We start from the raw sequence: 23,843 nt of genomic DNA, 5'->3' as shown, positions 1-23,843 counted from the left end.
TAATTTTTGTTAGGAAATTAATCTTTTCCATTGAAACTTCAACTTTTTGAATGCAATTTTTTGAAGTTTTTAAAAAGTTCTTTTATTTCAGTAGAAATTCTGTTTTTTTCCAAGATTCATGATTTTGGTTAAAAAATTCAAATTTTTGGTTGATAGTTCTTGAATTTTGTTAAAAATGAATTTTATGGCGAAATTCTTTATTTTTGTTAGGAAATTAATCTTTTTCATTGAAACTTCAACTTTTTGAATGAAATTTTTTTTTTAAAGTTCTTTTATTTCAGTAGAAATTCTGCTTTTTTTCCAAGATTCATCATTTTGATTAAAAAATTCAAATTTTTGGTTGATGGTTCTTGAATTTTGTTGAAAATTTGTCTTTTTTCGCACTAAATTAATTTTTTTCTTAAAAAATTCATCTTTTATCGTTAAACTTTCAACTTTCTACTTGCGAATTCTCGAAATTTGTTAAAAATTCGTTTTTTTTTCTGTAGAAAATAATTTTTTTTTTTGTTTGACCATTCATCTTTTTGGTAAAAATTTAACAACTACGTTTTAAAGTTGAACTACTTTCTTAAAAATTAAACTTTTCTTGCTTTCTTACAAATTTAACTTTTTGGTTAAGAATTCTAGAATTTTATTATAAAATTCGTCCATTTTCGTTGAAAATATTCACCTTTATTATTGAAAATTTCACTTTTAGAGTTGAGAATTTTTGAATTTTGATTACAATTCTTTTATTTCGGTAGAAATTTGTAATTTTTTGCTTTGTTTCAAGATTAAAATTTTTGGTTGAGAATTCTTGAATTTTCTTAAAACTTGTTTTATTTCTGTAGAAAATTAATTTTTTCTTTCCAAATTCCTCTTTTTGAATGAGAATTCTTGAATTTGGTTAAAAATTCTTTTATTTCTGTAGAAAATTAATTTTTTTGTAGAAAAACAATTTTTTGTTTGAAGATTCATCTTTTTAGTTAAAATTTCTAAACTAGGTTTTAAAATTGAACTACTTTCTTTAAAAAAGAAAACTTTTTTGCTTTCTTAAAAATTTTACTTTTTGCTTGAGTATTCTTGAATTTTATAGCAAAATTCGTCATTTTTGTTAGGAAATTAATCTTTTTCATTGAAACTTCAACTCTTTGAATGAAATTTTTTTTAAAGTTCTTTTATTTCAGTAGAAATTCTGTTTTTTTCCCCAAAATTCATCATTTTGATTAAAAAAATCAGATTTTTGGTTGATGGTTCTTGAATTTTGTTGAAAATTTGTCTTTTTTTGCACAAAATTAATTTTTTTCTTTAAAAATTCATCTTTTATCGTTAAACTTTCAACTTTCTACTTGCGAATTCTCGAAATTTGTTAAAAATTCGTTTTTTTTCGGTAGAAAATTATTTTTTGTTTGTTTCAAGATTCATCTTTTTGGTAAAAATTTAACAACTACGTTTTAAAGTTGAACTACTTTTTTAAAAATTAAACTTTTCTTGCTTTCTTAAAAATTTAAATTTTTGGTTAAGAATTCTTGAATTTTATTATAAAATTCGTCCATTTTCGTTGAAAATATTCACCTTTATTACGGAAAATTTCACTTTTAGATTTGAGAATTTTTGAATTTTGATTACAATTCTTTTATTTCGGTAGAAATTTGTAATTTTCTGCTTTGTTTTTTATTTTGCTTTCTTAAATTTTATTTTTGCTTTCTTAAAAATTTTACTTTTTTCTTGAGTATTCTTCAATTTTATGGCAAAATTCGTCATTTTTGTTAGGACATTAATCTTTTTCATTGAAACTTCAACTTTTAAAATTAGAATTTTTATAAAAATTCTTTTATTTCTGTAAAATTTTTTTATTTTTTGTTTTGTTTCAAGATTCATATTTTTGGTTTAAAAATTCAAATTTTTGGTTGAGAATTCCTGAATTTAGTTAAAAATTCTTTTATTTCTGTAGAAAATTAATTTTTTCTTTCGAAATTCGTCTTTTAGGCTGAGAATTCTTGAATTTTGTTAAGAAAATTCTTTTATTTCAGTAGAAAATTAATTTTTTTGTTTAAAATCAATTTTCTGTTTGAAGATTCATCTTTTTAGTAAAAAACTTAAAAACTAGTGTTTAAAATTGAACTACTTTCTTAAAAATAAAAAATAATTTTTTTTTGATTTCTTAAAAATTGAACTTTTTGGTTGAGTATTCTTAAATTCGATTACAAAATTCGTCCTTTTTGTTAGAAAATTAATCTTTCTTTTTGAAAATGCAACTTTTTGATTGAGAATTTTTTAATTTCATTGAAAAATCATATTTTTTGGTAGTAAATAATTGCCGTTGTTTAAAAATTTCATCTATTTTGTTGTTCAAATTTAAACTTTTTGTTGGAGGATTTTTGAATTTTATTATTAATTCTTTTATTTCGTAAGAAAATTAATCTTTTTCTTTCAAAATTCATCTTTTTACTTAAAAAATTCAACTTTTTGTTTAAAAATTCTTGAATTTTATTGAAAATTGTTTTATTTCGCTAGAAATTCTGTTTTTTGTTGTTTTTTTTCTCAAGATCCATCATTTTGGTTAAAAAATTCAAATTTTCGGTTGATAAATATTGAATTTTGTTGAAAATTGGTCTTTTTTAGTACTAAATTAATTTTGTTCTTTAAAAATTAATCTTTTTTCGTCGAAAATTCAACTTTCTACTTGAGGATTCTCGAAATTTGTTAAAAATGCGTTATTCTTGGTAGAAAATAATTTTTTTTGTTTGAAGAATCATCTTTTTAGTAAAATATTAACTAGGTTTTAAAGTTTGCCTTTGTTTAAAAATGTCATCTTTTTGTTGTTAAAATTAAAATTTTTTAAAAAGGATTTTTGAATTTTGTTAAGAATTCTTGTATTTCGTTCTTAAATTAATCTTTCTGTTTAAAAATTCATATTTATTATTGAAAATTTCACTTTTGAATTTTTTAATTTTGTTAAAAACTCTTTTATTTCGGTAAAAAATCTATTCATTTTCAAGATTCATATTTTTTGATGAAAAAATCAAAATTTTTAGTTGACAAGTCTTGCATTTCGTTGAAAATTTGTCTTTTTAGTACTAAACAAATTCCACTGCTTCCACTATTTTTGGTCACTGCAATATATTTTTTCCACGATATTGCATTTCTTTAGAGAAATGCAATATAGTTAAAAATCCTTTTATTTCTGTAGAAATTTTTTTGTTTTGTTTCAAGATTCATCTCTTTGGTTGAAAATATAAATGTTTGGTTGAGAATTCTTGAAAATTGTTAAAAATTTGTATTTTTTGTTAGTAAACTAATCTTTTTGTTTCAAAATTCAACTTTTTGATTGAGAATTTTGTTAAAAATTCTTTTACTTCTGTCGAAAATTAATTTCACTTTCTTAAAAATAAAAAAATATAACTTTTTTTTGTTTTATTAAAAATTTAACTTTTTGATTGATCATTCTTGAATGTTATTGAAAAATTCATCATTTTTTTCGGCCATTAATCTTTTTCGCTGAAAATACAAATTTTTGATTGAGAATTTTTTAATTTTATTGAAGAATCGTCCTTTTTGGTAGTAAATACTTGGCTTTGTTAAAAAATTTCATCTTCCTTTTGTTCAAATTTAAACTTTTTGTTGGAAGATTTTTGAAATTTTGATAAAACTGCTGCTATTTCGTTAGAAAATTAATATTTTTGTAAGAAAAATCATCTTTTTAGTTAAAAAATTTATTTTTTTGGTTAAGCATACTTGAATTTTATTCGAAAATCATCTTTTTTGTTAGTAAATTAATTTTTCTGTTTAAAAATTCATCTTTTTCATTGAAAATTCCACTATTAGATTGAGAATTATTCTTAAATTTCGTTAAAAACTTGTCCTTTTTGGTAATAAATTAATTTTTTAGTTTAAAAATTTATCTTTTTTGTTTGTTGAAAATGCAACTTTTTGATTGAGAAATATTGAATTTTATTGCAAATTCGTCTTTTATGGTAGTAAATTAATCTTTTCGTTTAAAAATTCCTCTTTTTCGTTAAAAATTCCACCTTAATTCGAGAAGTCTCCAAATTTGTTAAAAATTCGTTTTTTTTTTCAGTAGAAAATTAATTTTTTTGTTAATGCTTTTGTTTTCAAATGTAACAACAAGATTTTAAAGGTTCAACTGCTTTTTTTAAATAAAAAAATTCTTCCTTTTTGTTGTTAAATTAATCTTTTTGTTTAAAAATTACCTTTTTTAGATGAAAATTGAACTTTTTGATTTAGAATTCTTGAATTTTGTTAAAAATTCGTCTTTCTTTTTGTAAAAAATTAATCTTTTTGTTTAAAAATTTAAACTATTTTCTTAAAAATTCAACTTTTTAGTTGAAAATTCATGTATATGGATAAACATACTATTAAAATATAATATAAAAATATAATATAAAAACTGATTTTTTTACAAAAAAAAAAAAAAATAATATAATTTTTCAAATAAATATATGAATTTTCAACGAAATGGTCCAATTTTGTACTAAAAAAGACAAATAATTGAATATTGAACTAAAAAATTACCCACTTTCAACAAAAAATGCAATAGTTAAATTTTCAACCGAAAAATACATTTTTAAGAAAGTAGTTCAACTTTAAGACCTAGTTGTTAAATTTGTAAGCAAAAAGTTGAATTTCCCACTAAAAAAGAATAGTTTTTAACCAAAAAGTTGAATTTTTAAAGAAAATGATTAATCTACCACCAAAAATGTCGAATTTTCAATCAACTCCAAGAATTGCCAAACAAAAAGATGAAATTTTAAAAAAGAACAAAACAATTTTTTTTCAATTTTGAAGAAATCTTCTTTGAACAAAAAGATTAATTTTCTACCAAAAAGATGATTTTTCAATTAAATTAAATAGTTTTCAACCAAAAAGTTGAATTTTTAAGAAAGCAAGACAATTTTTAAAATTTTTTATAAAATAGATCAAATTTATAAACAAAAACATTAATTTTCTACAAAAAAACCACGAACTTTTAACAAAATTCAAGAATTATAAATCAAAAAGTTAAATTTTCATCTAAAAAAGATGACTTTTTAAATAAAAATATTAATTTACCAACAAAAAGGACGAATTTTCAATAAAATTCAAAAATTCTCAACCAAAAAGTTGAATTTTTAACAATAAAGAAGGATTTTTAAACAAATAGAATTTTTTATTACCAAAAAAAAGACGAATTTTCAATAAAACTTCAGAATATGCTCAAACAAAAAGTTAAATTTTAAAAAAAGAAAGAAAAGTTTTATTTTTTTATTGAAAAAGAAAGTAGTTGAATCTTTAAAATCTTGTGGTTTCATTTTTAACCAAAAACACGAACAAAAAAATTAATTTTCTACCGAAAAAAATGAATTTTTAACACATTTGGAGAATTCTCAATTTGATGTGGAATTTTTAAAGAAAAAGATGAATTTTTAAACGAAAAGATTATTTTACTAACAAAAAAGACGAATTTCCAATAAAATAAAAAATTTCTCAACCAAAAAGTTGCATTTTCAACAAACAAAAAAGGTAAATTTTTAAACTAAAAAATTAATTTATTACCAAAAAAGACAAGTTTTTAAGAAAATTCCAGAATTCTTGACCAAAAAGTTAAATTTTGTTGTCTAAAAGGTTGAATTTTGAAACAAAAAATTAATTTTCTACCGAAATAAAAGAATTTTTGACAAAATAAAAAAATTCCTAATCAAAAAGTTGAATTTTCAACGAAAAAAGATAAATTTTCAAAGAATATAGTTAATTTATTACTAAAAAGGACAAGTTTTATAGAAAATTCAAGAATTTTCGACCAGAAAGTTGAATTTTTTAATGAAAAACATTAATTTTTAACTAAAAATATCAATTTTCAACCGGAATAAAATATTTTTTAACAAAATTCAAAAATTCCTGATCTAAAAGTGGAATTTTCCACGAAAAAAAAGAATCTTTAAACTAAGGGATTATTTATTATCAAAAAAGAGGAATTTTCGATAAAATTCAAGAATGGTCAAACAAAGCGTTAAATTTTTAAGAAAGCAAGAAAAGGATTATTTTTTTATTTCTAAGAAAGTAGTTTAAATTTAAAACCTAATTGGTAGGTTTTTAACGAAAAAGATAAATCTTTAAAAAAAATTAATTTTCTCCAAAAAAAAGACACAATTTTTTTTACAAATTTTGAGAATTCTCAAGCAGAAAGTTGAATTTTTAATGAAAAAAGATGAATTTGAAAAAAAAATAGTTTCAAAAAAGACGAATTTTGTAATGAAATTTAACAATTCACAACCAAAAAGATGAATTTTGAAACAAACAAAAAATTAATTTTCTATCGAAACAAAAGAATTTTTAACAAAATTAAAAAATTCTCAATCTGAAAGTGGAATTTTCAATTAAAACTATTAATTTTTGAACAGAAGGATTAATTTACTAACAAAAAAGACGAATTTTCGATAAAATTGAAGAATGCTTCGTCAAAAACTTGAATTTTTATAAACTAAGAAGATGAATTTTTAAGTAAAAAGATTAATTTTCTAACGAAATAAAAGAATTTTTAACAACGTTCAAAAATCTTCCAACAAAAAGTTTAAATTTCCACAAAAAAGATGATATTTTTAAACAAAGGTAATTATTTATTACCAAAAAAGATGAATTTTTAACAAAATTCAAGAATTCTAAACGAAAAAGTGGAATTTTTAAACAAGAGGATGAATTTTATATAGAAAATTTTAAATCCTCAACCAAAAAATGCATTTTCAAGAAAGTAGTGCAACTTTAAAAATTATTTTTTAAATTTTTAACCAAAAAGTTGAATTTAAAAAAAAAAAAATAATAATAATTTTTAAACAAAACAATTAATTAACTACCAAAAAGATAATTTTTCAATCAAATTCAAGACTTTTCAACTAAAAAGTTGAATTTTTAAGAAAGCAAGAAATTTTTTTTTTATTTTTAAGAAAATAGTTAAAATTTTTAAACAAAAAGATTAATTGTTTAGAAAAATAAAGACGAATTTTTAAACAAAAAGATTAATTTACCGACAAAAAGGAAGAATTTTCAATAAAATTAAAAAATTCTCAACCAAAAAGTTGAATTTTTAACGAAAAAGAAGGATTTTTGAAACAAATAGAATTTTGAATAGAAAATAATGAAAAGTTAATTTTTTTATTAAAACAAAAAAGTTGAACCTTTACAATCTTTTTGTTACACTTTTAACCCAAAACATGAACAAGAAAATTAATTTTCTACCGAAAAAAAACGAATTCTTAACAAATTTGGAAAATTCACAAATTAAAGTGGAATTTTTAACGAAAAAGATTAATTTACTAACAAAAGACGAATTTGCAATAGAATTAAAAATTTCTCAACCTAAAAGTTACACTTTCAACAAAAAAATATAAATTTTTGAACTAAAAAATTAATTTATTACCAAAAATGACAAATTTTTGAGAAAATTCAAGATTTCTCGACCAAAAAATTAAATTTTTTTAACTAAAAAGATCAATCTTAAAAAAAACAGCAGAATTTCTACTAAAATAAGAGAATTTGTAATAAAATTCAAAAACCCTCTAAAAAAAAGTTTAAATTTTAACAAAAAAAAAAAGATGAAATTTGTAAACAAAGGCAATTACTTAATACCAAAAAAGAGGATTTTTCAATGAAATTCAAAAACTCCTAATCAAAAAAATTGAATTTTCAACGAAAAAGATTAATTTCCTAATAAAAAGGACGAACTTTGCAATAAAATTCCAGAATGATCAAGCAAAACGTTAACTTTTTGAAGACGAATTTGGAAATAAAAAAATTAATTTTCTATAGAAATAAAAGAATTTTTGAACAAAATAATTAATTTACTAACAAAAAATACACGTTTTTAACAATTTTCAAGAATATTCAAACAAAAATTTGAATTTTTTAACCAAAAAGATGAATCTTCAAACAAAACAAAAAAAAAGGAAATTTCTACCGAAAGCAAAGAATTTTTAACAAATTCAAAAGTTCTCAAATCTAAAAGTGAAATTTTCAATAACAAAGAGGAATTTTTAAGCAGAAAGATTAATTTACTAAAAAAATACGAATTTTAAATAAAATTCAAAAATGCTCAAGCAAAAGGTTAAATTTTTAAGAAAGCCAGAAAAGTTTTATTTTTAAGAAAATAGTAGGTTCAAGTATAAAATCTAGTCATTAAATTTTCAACTAAAAAGAAGCAATGAACTAAAAAATTACTTATTTTCAACAAAAAATGGAATAGTTAAATTTTTAGTTGAAAAAAATGAAGTTTTAACCAAACCGATGAATTTATTAGTGAAATTATTAATTTATATTAAAAAAAAACGAATTTTCAAATGAAAAAAATAATAATTTTTCAAAACAAAAATTCAGTAGCTAAATTTTAGGTAAAAAAAAGTAATTTACCAGAGTAAAGAGATATATTTTTAACCAAAGTGATGGAACACTCAACTGGAATAATTATATTTTCATTTTAAAAAAAATCCTTTGAAAAAAAGAACAATTTTCAAAAAAATAATTAAAGTTTCAATTTTTATATGTGTCATCTGATGTAATGCAACTACTCACCAGTTCATGTCTTTGAGAGAACTTTGTGCGGCGCACGGTTGTCGACAGAGTAGAACGACAACCGAGTCTGCTTTTGCGGGTATAAATCCCAGGACAAAAACATTCCTCACTGCACAAGAATAACACTCGAGAACTGTTTCACCCAGGGGCCCATCTCTGAAATAATTTATAGATTATTAAATTCACCTTAGAGATAAAAAATCGTGAAAATAGTGCCACAAATGTTTAAAAAATAGTGTCAAAATAGTACAAATCACAAGCTTCTCATTCGTTTCTCCCTTTTCCAGGTTTTTCAGGTCAAGAAATCGAGTTTTTACAGGTTTCCTTTTTTCTACATCAAATAATCAAATAACCGTTTGTTATACTATACTATATTTTATATTATATTTTTGTATAAATTTCGTCTTATTCGTTGGAAATTGATCCTTTTTATAAAAATTGAAATCTTCTAGAATTAATCTTCTAGATTAATCTTCTAGATTTAATCTTCTAGAATTCTAGATTTAGAAAATTTAAAAAAATTCATTTTAACAATTCCATTTTTTGTGTGGAAAACTTATTTGTTTCTTTAGTTGAAAACAAAATATTTAGTCAAAAATTCACTGTAATTAAAAGTTAATTTCCTTGGCTGAAAATTCGTTTCTTTTTATTTGAAAATTAATTATTTTGTTGAAAGCTCGTTTTTTAAAAATCTTTTGGGTTGAAAATTAGATTATTTTGCTGAGTATCCATTTCTTGGTTAAAAATGGACTGTTTTAACTGAAAAAATATTGCTTATATTCTTTGTTAAAAAATAATTTTTTTGTTAAAGATTCGTGTTTTCTTTTTTTAGTAGAAGAGTACTCTCGTTATTTGAAACTTCTTTTTGGTTAAAAATTAAATTCTTTCGTTGAAAATTTAACTATTTTGTTGAAAATTCGTTTTATTTTTGGTTGAAAATTTATTTTATTAACTGAAATCTAAGTCTTTTATTTTGGCTAGAAAATAATTTTGAGATGAAAATCCATCTATATGGATAACATTTTTTTTAGATAGCAAAAAACTTTTTTTTTTGGTTGAAAAAAAAGTTAGTTCAAAATTCAGTGATCAGATCAAAAATTAATTTTTTTGGCTGAAAATTCTTTTCATTTAAGTTGAAAATGATTTTTTTAAACTGAAGGTGTAATTATTAAAGTTTTGCTTAGAAATTTACATTTTTAATTAAGGATTAATGAATTTATCTGAAAAAGCATTATTTCTGCTTTAAAATTCACTTTTTAAATTGCAAATTGAACTATGCTAGTTCTGGTTCGTAAATTTAACTTTTTTAGTCGGAAATTTATATATTTTATTGAAACAGTATCTTTTTTGGTAGATTGAATTGAACTTTTAACCAAAAAGATGAATTTGCAAATAAAAAATTTAATTTTCAAACAAAAAAATTAATTTTTTTACAAAAAAATATTTCAATTTTGAATGAAACAAGACTAATTTTCAGCTGAATGGTTGGATTTTGAATTTAAAAATATCTATTTGCAAAAAAAAAGATAGTTAAAGTTTCAATTGTAATAAAAAATAAATTATTAGCCAAGTAGTTTCATTTTCAACCAAAAAGACAAATTTTTAATTAAAATTATGAATCCTATACTTAAATAATTAAACTTTTAGCCAAAAAATGATTTTTAAACAAAAAGATTAATTTGCAAGCAAGAAAATTAATGTTTTTACAAAAACAGGACGAATTTTTCAATAAAATACATGAATTTTCCTCGAAATATTCAAATTTTCAACTAAAAAAGACAAGATTCCAGGTAAATAGTTGGATTTTGAAGTAAATTTTAAACCGAAAATAGAATACTGAAATTTGTAGGTGACAAAAAATTAATTTTCAACCAAACTGATTAATTTTTCACTAAAATTATGAATCTTCATATGGAATCGTTGAATTTGAAACCAAAAAGATGTATTTTCAACCATGAAATTAATAAATAGCAAAAATAAGAATTTTCAAATTAAAATTTAAAAAAAAAATTAAATATTTAAATTTTTGGTTAAAAAAGCAATTTTCAAGTAAAGAGGTGAATTTTTAACCAAAGCAATGGAATATTCAACTGGAATAATTACAAAAAAAAATTAATTTTGAGCCAAGGAAAGAACAAATTTCCAATAAATCCGCTCAATTTTCAACCCAAAATTTTCAATTAAAATCACGAGTCTTAAACAGAAAAAATTAATTTTTAACAAAAATTTTAACTTTTAACCTAGTAATAAAATTTTTATTCCATAAGAGATGAATTCTGAATGAAAAAATGTAGCATTTGATATTTCAAGCTTAAAATGCACTAATTTAATAATTAAAAACAGTTAAATTCATCAAAAAAAGATTTTTTTTTGGTCAAGAGAGAAAATATTGCAAACAAACTGATAAATTTCCAGCAAAGTACATGCAGTTTCAACGAAATACTTACATCTTCAAGAAAAGTCGATCCATTTTTAACCAAAAATAGAATCGTTAAATTTTCAGTAAAAAAAAATTAATTTGAAAAAAAAATGTCTACAAAATAGTTAAATGCAGTAACATAAAAGTACTTATACAAATAAAGAATAATTTAAATTGAATTTTATAATGCAATTTAAATAAAAAATTAGGGATGCTCGCGAAAAAATTTCCTAACATTTCCATTTAAATTACGCGCCCTTTCCAATTTGAAGCTATACATTTTCCCGCAAAATTCAAATAATGCAATTACCATTATTAATAAAGATATAAAATACGATTTTTTAAATCGGTACAACTAGCATATATCACACATATTTAATATATATGGGGATAATCCGATGCAGCTGTGTTTGCGTAAATACCAATAAAATGAAAAAGAACTTTGGGTGCGAATTCGCACCAGTGTACCATTTGCCTCTATTTCGCTACTCTTTAATGTAAATTCAAGGAATGTTCGTTTCTGGAATTAAAAATAAAATTCGAAAGGATTTAAGGGGAGGAAAATGAAGCTTACCTGTGCAATGTGACTTCCTTGTGTTTTGCTCGTACCAGATGATTGATGATGTGCGAGCCCGAGGTATTTCCGCGTCCGTTGCAGAACCATTTTCGGCAAACATTACACATTACGACGCAAGATGCCTCATGAATACCGCAGTATTTACACGCGTGTTCCGGCAAATCACGATTGTAATATGCCTCCTCCTCCTCTTCCTCAAACTGCAATTCAGCGAGACTTTGTGCCGCTCCCGATATTTTCAGCTCCAAAGACGACGTCCCGCTGGTCCCATTGACCTAGAGCACATTTCAATTTTTATAATTGAAGTTTTAGTTTTTCAATTAAAAAACGGTGTATTCAAATATGCCCAATAATTTACACGTATGAACTGGAAATTACCAATACTTTTCAACTGAATAATTTCAATTTTAGTTTATATGAACTCCTGAATTCAGAATTTTTAACATTCATAAAATATAGATTTCAAAGATTTAGATTAAGTTCCATAAAATATAAATCTTCGTTAACATGTTCAATACTCTAAATTAAAGAATCAACCAATAAACTTTAAAAATTTTCAAAATTATATTCTTAGGTTATTTTAGGCTACAGAGATTAAAAATTGAAATTTTTTTAACTCAAAATTTCTTAAATTAGAAGTGAAATTATTTCCATTTTAAATAGTTTAAGCATCGATGAAAAGCTTTGAGATATTCAGAAATTTAAAAAAAATTCAAAATTAACTCAAAACTTAAAAACATTTTTAAAAAACTTAAAAAAACGTTCAATTTTAAAAATTTGGAAATAAAAATTCTTTGAACTATGAAAAGTTTCACGATAATGAAAAAAATTCTTAAAATCAATGCGAAAATTTGACCTGATTTTTTAATTGAAAAAATAAATTTTAAGAGAATATTGACAAATATTTCAAAACAATTTCAATTAGCAATATCAAAAGGTTTTATGAAAAATTTAAATTAGGTTAAGAGGTATTTAAATAAATAAAATGAAAATTATAAGAAAATTGTTTAAAAAATTCGACTAATTTTGAAAGATATTTAGAAGATTGAAATAGTTTGGAAATGATTAAAAAATAATAAATTTTAAAAGGTTTACGAAAATTCTCTTTATTTCAACTCAAAATTTATTAAATTAGATGTTAAATTATTTTCATTTTAAATACTTTAAGCATCCATGAAAAATTTTGATTTTTCCTCGAACTGCTAAATAACTTTCAAAATTAATTGAATTTGTCCTTAAAATTTCGATTTAGAAATAACGATTGAACACTTATTATTTTTAGAAAAAATTAAGACTAATTTTAAGAGATATTTGGAAGTTTTAAAAAGATTCAAAATTAATTCAAAACTAAAAATCATTTTAAAAAACTTAGAAAAACGTACATTTTTTAATATTTGGAAATAAAAATTCTTTAAATTTTGAAAGGTTTCACGATAATAGACGAATTTTTTGATATCAATGCGAAAATTTGAACTGATTTTTTATTGAAAAAAAAATAAATTTAAAGAGAAAATTGACAAATATTTCAAAACAATTTCATTTAGCAATATTATAAAGTTTTATGAAAAATTCAAATCAGGTTAAGATGTATTTAAAAGTTTTAGAAAAATTTTAAATTAATTGAAAGCTTCAAAAGTTCTAATAAATGTTTATTTTTTAATCCTTGTGAATAAACATTTTAATAAAATTGTTACAAAAATTCGATTAATTTTAAAAGATATTTAGAAGATTGAAATATTTTGGAAATGATTAAAAAATAATTTAAAATTTGAAAAGGTTTACAACATTTTTCTCTCCTTTAACTCAAAATTTCTTAAATTAACAGTTAAATTATTTTCAGTTTAAATAGTTTAAGAATCCTTGAAAAGATTTGAAACTTTTTCCGAACTTCTAAATAACTTTTAAAATTAATTGAATTTGCCCTACAACTTCTAAAAAATCCTGCGAATTAAAAAAAAAATTCCTTCAAATTTGGATTTAGAAATAACAATTGAACACTTGAGTAATTTTAAGAGATTTAGAACAAAAAATTCAGAAGCTTTTTAGGAATTCTGAAAGGCTTTAGAGAATAAAGACATTTTTTTAATATTCCTAGGAAAATTGAAAATGACTTATTTTGAAAAATTATTTTAACAGAATATTTAAAAAGATTTCTAAAAATGTCACAAAAGACCCTGGAAGATTTAGTAGATTTTTAAAAAAACTTTGCTGTATTTTCTAAAAATGTTAGGAAAAATTCTATTAATTTTGAAAATATGTTTAGAAGTTTCGACTAAAATGTTGACATACTTCGTTTAAGTTACTTGACACCACTTTAAGTTTTTAATTAATTTTTAATCTTTTCAAAACTTCTACATATCTCATAAAAAAACTCTAATTTTTTCTACAAATAATATGTGTTCAATTATTATTTCTACATAAAAATTCAACAATTTCACTAACAAATTAAATATTTTTCAAATAGAACAATAAAAATTTTAATAAAAATTTAATTCTAAAGAGTTGAAATAAAAATTTTTTCCTTTAAATATTTGTCTTCAATTTACTCGTATTAAATTAACAGTAAAATATTGCTAAATATTAAATAATTATTATTTTTCTTAATTACAAAATTTCAAATTAAATGGGTTAAAAAGTGAATACTTTAGACTGAAACAATATTTTTTATTTAATAAAAGCCTTTAATTAAGAATATATTATTATAATATATACAATATAAAGTTTAGTTTTTAATATTTAATTTATAATTACTGATTTTGTACGAACAGTCAGATATTTGTAAATATTCACTAATTGTTCTTTTTCTTAATTGAAAATTTTCAAATTGACTGAAATAATATTTGAAATTTATTTTAAAAAATCATTTGAATATTTTAAAATTCCCTAAAATACTTCAAATTAAAAGCTCTTGAAAATTCCTTAGAAGTTATATATATATAAAAAAAAACTAAAATTGTAACAATTCCTACAAATTATTGAAATCTATTAACAATTTCTCAGAATGTTTTTTAAACACCCTGACATAATAATAATATCCTGAAAAAATAGCAAACAATTTGTTGAATTTTCAAGCAAAAAGATTAATTTTCAACCAAAAAAGATAAATTTTTAACCAATATTTCAATTTAAAAAATTGAGTACGGTCTCAAAAAATTCCCCAAGACTTCCAGGTTTACCGAGAATGAGAAAAATTTCGTAAAATTCTTGGAATACTTTAAACTGATTTTTATTTGAAACAAAAAATTTCAAGAGAAAATTAAAAAAAAATGTTCCAAAACATAAAAAATTATTTCTTAAAATTTCGAAGAAAAATATAGACGATTTTAGAGGGGAATTTTTCAATTAGCAGGATTAAAAAGTTTGGTAAAAATTCGATCAATTTTAAGAGATATTTCGAAGTCTTAAAAAGATTCAAAATTAATTTAAAACTTGAAAGTATTTCAGAAAAATTAGAAAATGAAACATTTTTTAATATTTGGAAATAAAAATTTTAATTTTTTTCAAAGATCTCGCGATGATAATTTTTTTTTTTTTTAATTAATGAGAAAATTTGAACTGATTTTTTATTTAAAATAATAAATTTCAAGAGAAAATTGACAAATATTTCAAAACAATTACAGTTAAATATTTCCTAAATTTTCGAAAAAGAATGTGGACGATTTTAAAGAGAAAATTTTGAATTAGGAATATTACAAATAAAAAAAATTCGAATATATATTTTTGAATATTTGTAAATAAAAATTTAAAGAAAATTCTTGGAAATTTTTGAAGAATTCGAAAAACATTTTGAAGCGTTTCAACAAAATTCCAAAACAATCTGGAAGATTTAAGGGCATTTTTTTATCCATAAACATATTATAAGTTAATAAACCTAAAAAGAGTTCAAAAATTTTTTATTTAAAATTGAACCTTTATTTCGTTGAAATATTACTTATGTTAGAATAATTTAAATTTAAATTTTGTAATTTATGTTCAATAATGTAACAATAATAAATCACTTTGAAATAGAAAATATAAATTTTTCCATTTTTCTGAAATATAACAAAGAATCCAAGTAGCTGTTAATTGCTAAAGTTTTCCTAATTTTTTAGTTAAAAATATTTAAAACATTAAGATTTTCAACAGTTAAGGAAAAATGGTTATTTTTAAATTTTTTTTTTCTAAAAAAAAAATTTTTATTTCAATAAGATTTTTTCTAAACTAGTTAATTGTTGCTTTTATGGTATCGAAACGTGACTACCTTTTTTAAAATCCGATAATAAATAGTAATTTAGATTTCATTCTAAAATGAAAATTTATCATTGAAATAAATTCCAAACATTTTGGTCTAAACAGAGTCATAACCCAATAAATGAACATACCTCTATTTTTATCTCATAATCTAGATTTTAGATCTTGATAACTTTTGAATGCCTTGAAAATTTAGAACAGGGAATTTTAAAAGTCACTCAATAATAAAGAGAAACTTGAAACCTTGAATTGATACATTTTCTCGAGAAAACAAAGGCAAATTATAGATTCTGAAATTTAAAACATGAAAATACATTAGGTGTTGCAATATGCAGTAAAATATAATAATACAAAGCAAAAAAATTTTAAATATGTTTTATTATTATTAAAAAAATTCGGAATCCTTAAGAATTTTTCTTGTAAAATCCCTAGAAATATTTTGAAATATGGTGCAACATTTTTAAATCTTTAATATGTTCTTAAATCCTTTAAAAAAATTTAAATCTTTTCAACACTCTGAGACCTAATAAATCCGTAGATAGTACCCCAAAATGTTATTCCATTTCATTTACTTTCTAAATTTAATTAAAAATTATTTGAAATTTCAAAATTTTGAAATCTCTATAAAATCATTCAAATCTTTTAAGTATTTCTAAAATACTTTGAATCTTTTAGATCATTGCGAAATTAATGAAATCTTAAATTTCTTAAAAAACTTTTGAAAAATTTTAAACCTTTGATATCTTTATTATTACAAAACCTTAACAAAATTTTAACATTTGCAATTTTTTGAAATCTTTGTGACATTTTTGAAAAACTTTTGAAACCTATATCAAATCTTTTGAATCATTTAGAACCTTTATGAAATCTTTTAAATAATTCACAAATTTTTGAAGAAAAAAAAACGTTTTCAATCTTTCTGAAATCATTTAAATATTTCTGAAAAGCTTAACACTTTTGAAATAATAACGAAATCTTCTAAAATATTAAAATTTCTTAAGCTGAAACCTTTGTGCAATTTTTGGCAATCTATGTGAAATCTTTTAAATATTTTTTAAAGCCTTAACATTTTTGGAATTTCTTTAAAATAATTTAATTCTGTGAAAAAATCTTATTGAGACCATTTAAAACATCTTTTCAAAGCTGTGTGAAAGCATTTAAATATTTCTGAAATGCTTAATTTTTAGAAATAAGTACGAAATCTTTTGAAATATTGAAATTTTGTAGCTAAAATCTTTGTGCAATATTTTAAATATTTTTTTAATCCCTAACATTTTTGGAATTTCATTGAAATAATTTAAATCTTTGAAAAAATCTTTTCAAATCTTTGTGAGGTCAATTAAGTATTTCTGAAATCCTTAAAGTCTTTGCGAAATCTTCTGAAATTTTTATGATATCTTTGAAAAAATCCTTTGAAACCTTTTAAATACTTCTGAAATTATTTAAACCTTTGTGAAACGATTTAAATCTTTTTAAAAAAATTTTCGAAACATTTAAATATTTATTAAATTTTTAACATGTGTAAAATAATTGCGAAATATTCTGAAATTTTAGTTGAAATCGTTGGAAATCTTTGATATATTTCAAGATCCTTGAAATCATTGCGAAATCTTTTTGAAATTATTTAAATATTTGAAAAAGCGTTTTTAAATTTTTGTGAGATCGTTTAAATATTTCTGAAATCCTTAAGATCTTTGAACTCAATGCGAAATCTGTATGAAATTTCTGTAAATTTTTTTTCCTTTGTGAAATCTGAACTCTGAAATCTATAGAACTTTTAAGAAATCATTGAAATCTTTAAATATTTCAGAAATCCTTAAAATTTGTCAAATCGTTGCAAAATCTTCTGAAATATTTAAAAACTTTTTGAATTTTTTTAAACATTTGAAAAATCTTTTAAATCATTAAAACATTTGAAAAACCTTCAAATTTTTGCGAGACCTTGCATATACTTCTGAAATCCTTCAAATATTGAAAATCATTCCTAAAATATTTCTGAAATTAAAAATTTTTTTTTTTAAATCATTGCAAAATCTTCTGGAACATTCGAAATATTTCAAATCTTTTAGATGTTTCTAAAATCCTTAAAATCATTTAAATATTGGAAAAGTATTTCTGAAATCTTCTACATATTTTTAAAATCTTTTAAATTATTGGGAAATCATTAAAATATTAAAAAATATTTTCAAATCTTTGTGAAATCTTTTAAATACTTTCGAAATCCTTGAAGTCATTTCGAAATCTTCGGAAATCTTTATGAAATTTCTGTAAAATTTTTTGAAATCTTTGTGAAATCTGAACTCTTTGAAATCTATTAAACTTTTGGGATATCACTTAAATATTCAAAATATTTTTTAAATCTTTTAAAAGCATTGCGAAATCTTGTGAAATATTTGTAATATTTCTAAAATCTTTCAAATTTTTGCGAAATCTTTAAAATATTTGAAAAATACATTCAAATTTAAATGAAATCTTGTAAATATTCTAAAATCCTTCAAATCTTGTAAGTCATTCCGAAATCTTCTGAAATCGGAAATTCGTGAAACTTTTGGGAAATCATTTAAATTTGTGTGAAATCATTTAAATTGTGGAAAAAATCTTTTCAAATCTTTTAAATGTTTCTGAAATCCTTAAAATCTTTGTGAAATGATTTAAATTTTTGAAAAAATCTTTTGAATGATTTTGAAATTTTCAAATCTTCCTGAAATCTTTTAGAAATTTCTGAAATCTTTCATAACATTGCGAAATCGTCTGAAATATTTTGAATTTTTTGAAACAATCTTTGAAAACCTAGATGAAATTTTTCAAAAATTGTATGGAATTATTAAAATCTTTTAACACTTCTGAAATCCTTAAAACTTTGGAAGTCTTTCTGAAATCCTTATGAAAGCTGTGTCAAATTTTTTTGTAACATTTCTGAAATCTGAATTTCTCGGAATCGGTGAAACTTCAAGTAAATCATTAAAAATTTAAAAATAATTGCAAAATCTTCTGAAATGTTTGAAAATTTTCAAATCTTAATAAAATCTTTGTAACGTCCAATATTTTTTTTTTTTTTTGAAAGCATTATGAAATTTTTATCAAAATTTTTATGGATTCATTAAAATCTTTTGAATTATTCCGAAATCCTTAAAATCATTGGAATCTCTGTGAAATCATTTAAATCTTTTAAATATTTTTGAAATCTTCAAAATATTTCTGATACATTTGAAATCATTTAGAATGTTCAAATTTTTTATCCAAATCTTTTGAATATTTCTGAAATCTTTCAAATCATTGCGAAAACGTCTGAAATATTTTAAATATTTGGATATCTTTGAAACGATATTTTAAAACCTTAACGAAGTCTTTCAAAAATTTTATAGAATTATAAAAATCTTTTAAATATTTCTGAAATCCTTGAAATCTTTAAAGTCAATGCGAAATTTTAACAAAATCATTTTAATCTTTGAAAAAATACCCTAAAATAGTTGTGAAATATATTTGAAAAACTTCTGAAATCCTTCAAATTTTGGAAGTCATTCCGAAATTCTTATGAAAGCTGGTCTAAGATTTTTTTGTAACCTTCTTAAAACCTGAATTCCTTGGAATCGATTAAACTTTTAGGAAATCATTGAAAGTTTAAAAATAATTGCAAAACTGTGTAAAATGTTTAAAAAACTTTAAATCTTAATAAAAATGTTGTGACGTCCAGAAAAAATCTTTTAAAAGCTTGATGAAATCTTTCCAAATTTTTATGGATTCATTCAAATCTTTTAAATGATTCTGAAATCTTTAAAATCATTGTGAAATCATTTAAATCTGTGAAATTAAAAAATATATTTTTTTGAAATCATTTAAATCTTTGAAAAAATCATTCAAAATTTGCATGGATTCATTAAAATCTTTTAATATTTCTGAAATCTTTAAAATAAATGCCAAATCTTAATGAAATCATTTAAATCTTTGAAAAAATGCACTACAATCACTGTGAAATACATTTCAAAAACTTTTGAAATCGTTCAAATTTTGGAAGTCATTCCGAAATCTTTATGAAAGCTGTGTAAAATTTTGTTGTAACCTTTTTAAAACCCGAACTCTTTGAAATCATTGAAAGTTGAAAAATAATTGCAAAATTGTCTAAAATGTTCGAAATCTTTCAAATCTTTGGGCCTACAAATAATATTTTGAAAGCTTTATGAAATTTTAAAACTATTGAAATAATTTGATATCTAAAAATATTTTAAAATTTTTGACATTTTTTGGAATCTTTGTGAAATCTTGGGACATATTTCAGGATCGTTGAAATCTACGTAAACTCTAATGAAATATAGTGATTGTCCGTAATGTAGGTTATGTTTGCGATTCAAAAAATATCATAAATATTAGTCTCCCCGGAAAATATTCGTTTTTTGGCAGTTTAGTAGGAAGCACATACGAAATTGAGCTTCCGTCTTAATGAACTTCTAGTATTTTCGAAATAAACATTCAATCAAATTATCAAAAAAACTCACGACACTCCGGCAAATAACGTGACTAAAATCTCCATACCAATAAAACGAGAAAAAAATTACTTCAATATTAGCTTCCGGTAATTATCAGATTAAAGAAAGGACTATACTAAATCCAGAAACTAAACTCGACCCAAAAAATCAAACCATTCATACACATACTCCGAAATACAAACCGTCGTCAAAATCTCGGAATAAAATGTCCAGAATTGAAAGCAAAAAGGTCGTAAGAATCTAACTCACGCATACTTGATAAAGAATGAGGAAAGCAAAGATAAGAGATAAGAAACGTGTCGCGACCATAAAATCGACAAGAATCGGACCCCAGAGCTCAAAAAGTGAGGTTAAGTTCGTACCGCAAGGGAATGGACTTCAGAGTTTCTGTTACCCGGGCGTGTATTGCGACCTTGAAGGTTAAAAGATCTAATGTTCCGCAATAAGCTGGTAAACGTAAACATACGATTGAAAAAAAAAAAAAAATTAACCTGCACTGGCTGGCTCTGTTGGCTCTGGGCATCCTGTGTCTGACTTGTTTGACTGGGCAACGTGAAGTCGGTGAAGTCGAACTCGCTGCCCTGGGTGTCTGCTCCAATTAAATCTGCCTCTTCCGTGTCCAGGAAGGTGAGGGTCTGGCTGGAGGGCCCGTACGCGTCGACGCTCATTCTCAAATATTCCAGGTGCTCGAATGTTTAGCTGTTCAATTCAATCTGCCCTTCGATGTCCTCTCGGATCCGCTGGCGAGGATGCTCGTGAAAAACAATTCCAACATCCGGTGCAAACCGGGTGGAAACGAGAAACGTTTGAGCCTTCGAGGAGGCTTTAACTCGGCACGTTTGCAGACGAAACCAGAAACTTGCTCCACTGCACTCCGTCTTCGACAGTCGACACGAGTACAAAATTTTGCTCTGCGCTTACGTCATCGTTCTGCGCACAAACTCGACTGCAAGTGATTTGTACACTCATTCACTGCGCACACTTTCATGTTTTTAACGATTACAATATTTTCAAATCAAACCCGCGATTTGGAAAATTGTTTTTTTGAGAAAATGCTGTTTTGTGTTCTTGTGCGAGTCGAGAATCAGTGGCACTGGCCGAGGAGAATTCCTTGCAGATAAAAGCGAGCATCATTTGTAGGTTAGGAATTCATCTGTCATTTATGCATTTTTATCTCTATTTTTCGAGATTAAAAGGTTCAAATTTTCGTTTTCTGTGATTTGAAAAATAAAATTGTGAATGGTTCATTGTTCATTGTTGTTTTTTTTTTTTTTGGAAGGCTTGAATGCCAATTAGAAGCCTGGTATGTCACAGGTGAACTTTCACTTCCGGAAATTTTTAAACATTGAAAGAATTATTTTTCGGGACTGTTGTGGTGATTCATTTTTATATAATTTGTTTCTTATTTTCTTTTTGCGTAAATCCAGTTTTCTGTTCTTAGTGCGAGGAGAATTCGTTGAAATTAAAAGAGGATATTGTAGGTTAGGAACGTAGCTGTCATTTTTTGAATTTGTATCTATTTTACAAAATAAAAGCGATAAAAATGTTCTTTTTCTGAGATTTCAAAAACAAACTATGATTTAAGTACTCAAAATATTGAATAATAATTGTTTTTTGTGTACTTGAATGCCCGTTTAGAGTGGAAAATTCATACATTTAAAGAAATTTTTAATACAATTTGAATTATTCCATTTTTGGTTGAAAATTTATCTTTTTCAATGAAAAATTTGTCTTTTTTTAGCAAAAAATTAATCTTCTTGGTTGAACATTCATCATTTTAGTTAAAAATTCATCTTTATTTTGATAAAAATGTGTTTGTTTTTTTTTCTTTAAAATTAACAGCTCCATTTGAAGATTCATAATTTTAATAAAAAATTAATCTCCTTAGTTACAAATTTAACTATTTTATTGGAAATGATTATTTTTTAAATAAAAATTTAAATATTTAATTGTTTGTCCAAAATTGATCTTTTGTAATTAAAACTTAGTATTTTTGGTAGAAAATTAATTTCCTTTTTCAACTAATAATATAACCATTTCGTTTAAAGATTCATAATTTTAGTTGAAAATTCATCCCTTTGGTATTTCTTAAAAACTATTTCGTCGAAAATTCGTCTCTTTCGTAGAAAATTAATTTTCTTGATAATTTCATATTTTTCTTTCGAGAATTTTCACTCTTTATCAGAATTTTTTAACTTTTTTTATTTCAATATATAATGTTTTAAAATTACAATTTAACTGTTATTTGGTTACAAATTTAACTATTTGGTTTAAAATTATTTTTCTTTTTAAATAAAAATTTAATTATTCCATTTTTGGTTCAAAATTGATCTTTTCTTAATTAAGAATTCGTCTTATTCTGTTGTAAAATTAATCTTCTTGGTTAGAAATTCATCATTTTTGTTAAAAATTCATCTATATTTTGATGAAAATTTGTATTTCTTTCTTCAAAATTAACAACTCCATTTAAAGATTAATCATTTTAATAGAAAATTCATCTCTTTGGTTAAAAATTTAACTTTTTGGTTGAAAATCAATTAATTTAAAATAAAATTATTTCATTTTTGGTTGAAAATTGATCTTTTTTCATTAAAAATTCGTCTTTTTTGGCAGAAAATTAATCTTGGTTGATAATTAATTCTTTTTTTAACTGAAAATTTAACTACTACGTTTGAAGATTGATTATTTTACTTGGAAATTCATTTCTTAATTTAAAAACTTAACTATTTTGTTAAAAATTATTATTTCAGTGTTGAAAAATTAACTTTTTTAACGAAAAGTCCTGCTTAATCAGGTATTAATTTTTTTTAACTGAAAACTTAACCACTTCGTTAGAAGATTCATAATTTTAGTTGAAAATGTAAATGTTCAATATTATTGTAATGGGCAGTATAATTTTTTATAATTTCAATATAATTCATTTTTAATTAAGGGCTTTTTTCCCACAAAAATGAAAATTTTCAAAAACTGAATTCGGAGATGCTATAAAATATCAAAACGGACGTCCCCAGATTCTTTTTTCAGGGACAATAACAAAAAAAATTTATTGTACTAAATAGAAAGTTTATGCATATGCATTATTTTGAGGTTACGTCGTTTTTCATCTCTGCCTTTCCGATAATTGGAAATTATTTATGAAATAAACTTTTTGATTGCCTCCAAAGAAGGTTAGTTCCGGGAGATTAGTTACTATGTTTATTTGCAAGTCCAAAGTTTTCGGCCAAAAATATTGTGTAGTTTGGAAGTAACACATAGCTATCATTTTCTAAATTTTTAAGGCAAAATATTGATTCTTCTAGAAAAAAAGCCGTCGGTACCTAAAACTGGTAAAATCGATACTAATTCCTAAGCGCTATGCAAATTAATCAGATTTTGCTAAATTAAAACTTTTTGAATTAAACCAAAAAAAATGTGTGGGGACGTCCGTTAGCATGGTCGCTATCATGTCCCAAATTTTTAAGACAAAATATTGATTATTAAAGAAAAAAAGCCGACCACAGTTTTTCAGTTCACTGAATGTTTTTTTGAACCTTAGAACTTTTTTTGTAAATAAAATATCGAGCTGAAACTTTGGGAAATGTATTAAAGTACA

General features: G+C 22.8%; 1 protein-coding gene across 1 annotated transcript in view; it reads right to left on the bottom strand.

Annotated features, from left to right (window-relative positions):
* The window catches only part of LOC117183074 (regulator of nonsense transcripts 1), a 35,389-nt gene extending 14,216 nt beyond the window's left edge, over positions 1-21,173 (bottom strand). Inside the window, exons 1-4 of the mRNA XM_033376231.1 lie at positions 20,743-21,173; positions 11,535-11,812; positions 8,542-8,697; positions 3,061-3,082 (exon numbers count right to left, since the gene is read on the bottom strand). Coding sequence (XP_033232122.1) covers positions 3,061-3,082; positions 8,542-8,697; positions 11,535-11,812; positions 20,743-20,919 — 633 coding nt within the window. The 5' untranslated portion in view covers positions 20,920-21,173. The remainder of the gene's footprint in view (positions 1-3,060; positions 3,083-8,541; positions 8,698-11,534; positions 11,813-20,742) is intronic.
* Positions 21,174-23,843: the final 2,670 nt, after the last annotated feature.

The sequence above is a fragment of the Belonocnema kinseyi genome, chromosome 2, assembly GCF_010883055.1.
Source record: "Belonocnema kinseyi isolate 2016_QV_RU_SX_M_011 chromosome 2, B_treatae_v1, whole genome shotgun sequence".
NCBI classification, from domain to species: domain Eukaryota; kingdom Metazoa; phylum Arthropoda; class Insecta; order Hymenoptera; family Cynipidae; genus Belonocnema; species Belonocnema kinseyi.
Note: the sequence above shows the minus strand (reverse complement) of the source record. Positions and strands in the feature narration are given on the sequence as shown.